We start from the raw sequence: 4,140 nt of genomic DNA on the forward strand, positions 1-4,140 counted from the left end.
ATTAATTATTCATAATCATTGTAATATATTTGTTATGTGACAAGTCAAACAATTAACTTAAAGTAATTAAAGTCCTAAAAACGTAGGTCAGAATTGTCTAAAGTGCAGACCATGGCCATTTTTAGCAAATATCTTTTTTATTTTTTTTTATTTGCCCTCAATATGTATATATGTATATTATTATTATTATATGTCACAGTACATGTATCTGTTATCTGTAACACAAAACTAAAATGTGGGTTTTTTTGTACAATAATGTTGCATATTGACCTCCATTAATGGCCTGTGGCACATTAATTTAAAAAAAAGACCAAAAAAAAACATGCAAAAATTGGTAAAAAAAATAGAGCAAATAGAAACAATGTAAAGAAAAAACCTTGTCGTGTTAATTATGATACAAAGCTTGGTATTTAAATATAAATATTATTAATATATTTTTAGCCTTTTTTCAAAAGTTACAAAATATATAAAAACCAACAAAAATGGCCCTTCACATTCTTTAATTTTTCAGAATTCAACTCTCAAAAAGATTGGATATCCTGCATTTAATGAAGCTATTTTGGATCTATTTCCACATCTAACAATAATTCAATGAGCTTTGAGAGTGTATTTAATTTGAGCAGTAAAAGTGTAGAATTTAAAATAACAGAGGCACGATAAAAATGAAAATAAATTAGATGTGTGATTGTAAAAATAAAAAAGCATATAAAAATAATATATGTGAAGACTGATATCAAATATTACTGATAGAATAAAATGAAAGGTAAATGTGATTAAAAACATAAATGGAATTGTTTTTTCATACGTACATAAATAATTATTTTTGCCCTCTGTGGTAAAATTGTCCAACATGTTGCACATGCATACAACTTTTGATATTATTGTATTCGTATTTTACAAATCACCCTTAAAGACATCACAAAAAACTTCTGCTGTTATATAAATATGTTTACAGAAAATAGTTGAAAAGGAATATTAATAAAAAATATATTTAAAAAAAAAAATACTAAATGAAAAAAAATAGTGTTTGAGTACCTTTAAAAGGGGAGCACGTGATCCTGGACCCGGAAGTACGTTTTTTGTGTTTTCATTCTTAAAAAATAACGTTTCCAAAAATAATTTGATTATTTGCTTTTAGATATATTTTAACTAACTTGTCCAACAATCCAAATTAAATAATAATACGTTTTTCTTGTCTTGTTATTTTAGCGGGACGTTATTTTGGCAAATTGCGAGACCACGTACGTGCACTGTTCAACAATATCAACTTCCTCTCGAAAAAATAAGTTTGTGCCAAAAATGTCACGTAAATCGTCCAATTTTTAATCATTAAATACTCCAGATCAAGCATCAAGCGTGCCTTTCATAAATGAATAGACTGTGTTAAATAAAATAAAAACATTATTTTCGTGACCCCTTCGCGTCCGAGTCCGAATTAAACTGAAAACATTTTTAAAAAAAGAAGATGTAATGCACGAATAACGCATTTTTTGCAGCTGATGAACTTTTATCATAGAATCCAACAAAATGGTCCAAATGAAATCCACATTTCGTGTCTTTTTATTGTAAAGAGTATGAAACTATAAGTCACTCCTTCGCCATGTTGCGTTCACATGCAGTCGTTTTTTTCCCCACGTTCAAATGTAAAGTGATAATAATTCATCTGATATCGCGGCTCTGGCAACTAAGACACTTGAGGATGATTTCCTTTTTCCCAGCACAAGGACAATAAAAACAACGTTTGGCTCTTTTGTAAACAATAATTCCAATTCAACTCGAAAACAAAGATATTATTAGCAATAATTAAGACATTGTATTAATGTTGAAAACATGTTACATTTCGCTAAAATACTTTTATTTTCATATTTGCACCCCTGGACCCGCCTCACCTTTAATTGTTCATTTCAGGGTATTTTCTGCAAGCCGATTGAGGAGAAAATGGACTGAAAGTGGACCGGCCGGTTCCGTCCTTTTATCTATTTTTTTTTCTTATAGTCCTTTAAGTGCTGCGTTTCTAAAATTCCACTGGCACGTTCTAGAAAAAAAAAAAAAGAAAAAAAAAGTCCTCCATGGTTCTACGAGCCCAGGTCCACCAAGTTGGACGACATAGGGTTCAGAATGGTGTCATGGTGCAAGGAGTGATGGTTGTGGTGGTGGTGGTGGTGGTGGTGGTGGAGCACGGAGTCACCGACGCCGCCGCCGCCCGGTACCGGGATGGCACTGGGCCCCTGGGGAGGAGCCAGGCCGTGCAAGGGCTGCAGGCCGGCGGAGGAGCCGAGCATCAAGGCCGGGCTCGATGACGTGTGGTGGTCCGGCGTGCCTGCGGGCGTTTTGTCGTCGTCCGAACTTCCCAAAAGAGTTTTATTTCCGTTCATGGATGAAGTCAGTGGGTTGTTGTTGTTGTTGTTGTTGTTGTTGTTATTGGAGTTCTCGTTGTTTTCCCTACAAACGCAAACATTTGGCATTAATTTATAGAAGTGTCATGACACAGGAAAAACACATACATCACGTGACAGCTCTCAGCCAATGGGTGCGCATACTGAAAATCGCAGCATATTATTACGGTAATAATAAATTAATATAAACAACTTTTAGGGTTAAAAAAAAAAAATACTTCAGTATATAATTTATTTATTTTTAAACTAATCACCTGGTGTTTTTTTAATGTATTTTTTATTTTATATTTTGGGTGTGAAAAAAAAAAAAAGTTTAATTTCTGTTTTTTCTCATTCTCTTTTCTATGGGAAGACGTGATTTATTTGCAGCTTTCAGCCCGAATTAGCAGTGGCCGCGGGGTGAAAGAGGACACCGGGCATGCAAGGAGCAAACACCTGACAGCAACACGTCTTCCACTTTGAAAGGACAAACACACACACACTAACAATTATAAATAAATAAAAAACATGAATTTTTTGATCTTCCATGGTGAAAGCCGCCATTTAAAAACACATCAAAAGTGTGGTTATTAAACATGAAAGATGAATTTAAGTCTTTTAAGACGAGCGAGCGCTTTAATTATAGGAAAACACTCAACTTTTTGTGATTTAACACCCAATACTTTGGTAAAAATCAAACCTATTTTTTTTAAACAAACTTAAAAGCATTTTAAGAGGTGACCAAACTGTGTTTTCATATTTTTATAACACAAAAACAAAAAAAAAGTTATGTTATGGTAGCGTGTTTACACTCAAAGTGGTTTGAAACAGGTTCGATTAGGTTAGTGCCGTTAGGTTATTGGCAGTGTTAGTTAGGTTAGTGACCTAACTAACATAACTAACCACTTATAAAAATATAAAACATGTATTCTGCGATGAGGTGGCGACTTGTCCAAGGTGTACCCCGCCTTCCGCCCGATTGCAGCTGAGCTAGGCTCCAGCGCCCCCCGCGACCCCGAAGGGAATAAGCGGTAGAAAATGGATGGATGGAAACATGTATTTTTTTATCTTCCATGGTGAAAGCTACCATTTAAAACACATCAAAAGTGTGGTTATCTTAAACATGAAAGATGAATTTAAGCTTTTTAAGACGAGCACGCTCTTTAATTATAGGAAAATTATGGGAAATTATAAGATTTTTTAATTATAGTGCTTTATTATACAGTATATATACATCATATATTTAATTAAAGCGCTTTAATTATAGGAAAACACTCAAATTGTTGTGATTTAACACCTAAAACAAACTTAAAAAGACTTTTAAGAGGTGACCAAACTGTGTTTTCATGTTTTTATTACTAGAAAAAAAAGGAATGGTATGGGAGCGTGTTTACACTCAAAGTGGTTTGAAACAGGTTCGACTCCACATACCGGGTTAGGTTAGTGCCGTTAGGTTAGTGGCCGTGTTAGTTAGGTTATGGCCTAACTAACCGTGTTAGTTAGGTTAGTGGCTGCGGGGTGAAAGATGACACCCAGCATGCACGCAGCAAACACCTGACAGCAACACTTCTTCCACTTTGAAAGGACACACACACACACACGCACACACACCCACACACAACCCATCCATCCATCCATTTTCTACCGCTTGTCCCTTTTGTATTTTTTTTAATCTTCCCTGGTGAAAGCCACCATTTAAAACACATCAAAAGTTATTACAGAAATACATTATAGGAATTTTTATTATAGCGCTTTAAAGCGCTTT

At 34.4% G+C, this 4,140-nt stretch overlaps 1 protein-coding gene across 1 annotated transcript in view; it reads right to left on the bottom strand.

Moving 5' to 3' along the window:
- Positions 1 to 1,636: 1,636 nt before the first annotated feature.
- Positions 1,637 to 4,140, bottom strand: part of six2a (SIX homeobox 2a) — a 5,982-nt gene continuing 3,478 nt past the window's right edge. The window contains exon 2 of the mRNA XM_062057777.1: positions 1,637 to 2,442. Coding sequence (XP_061913761.1) covers positions 2,076 to 2,442 — 367 coding nt within the window. The 3' untranslated portion in view covers positions 1,637 to 2,075. The remainder of the gene's footprint in view (positions 2,443 to 4,140) is intronic.

This window comes from Entelurus aequoreus, linkage group LG09 (assembly GCF_033978785.1).
Source record: "Entelurus aequoreus isolate RoL-2023_Sb linkage group LG09, RoL_Eaeq_v1.1, whole genome shotgun sequence".
Taxonomy (NCBI): domain Eukaryota; kingdom Metazoa; phylum Chordata; class Actinopteri; order Syngnathiformes; family Syngnathidae; genus Entelurus; species Entelurus aequoreus.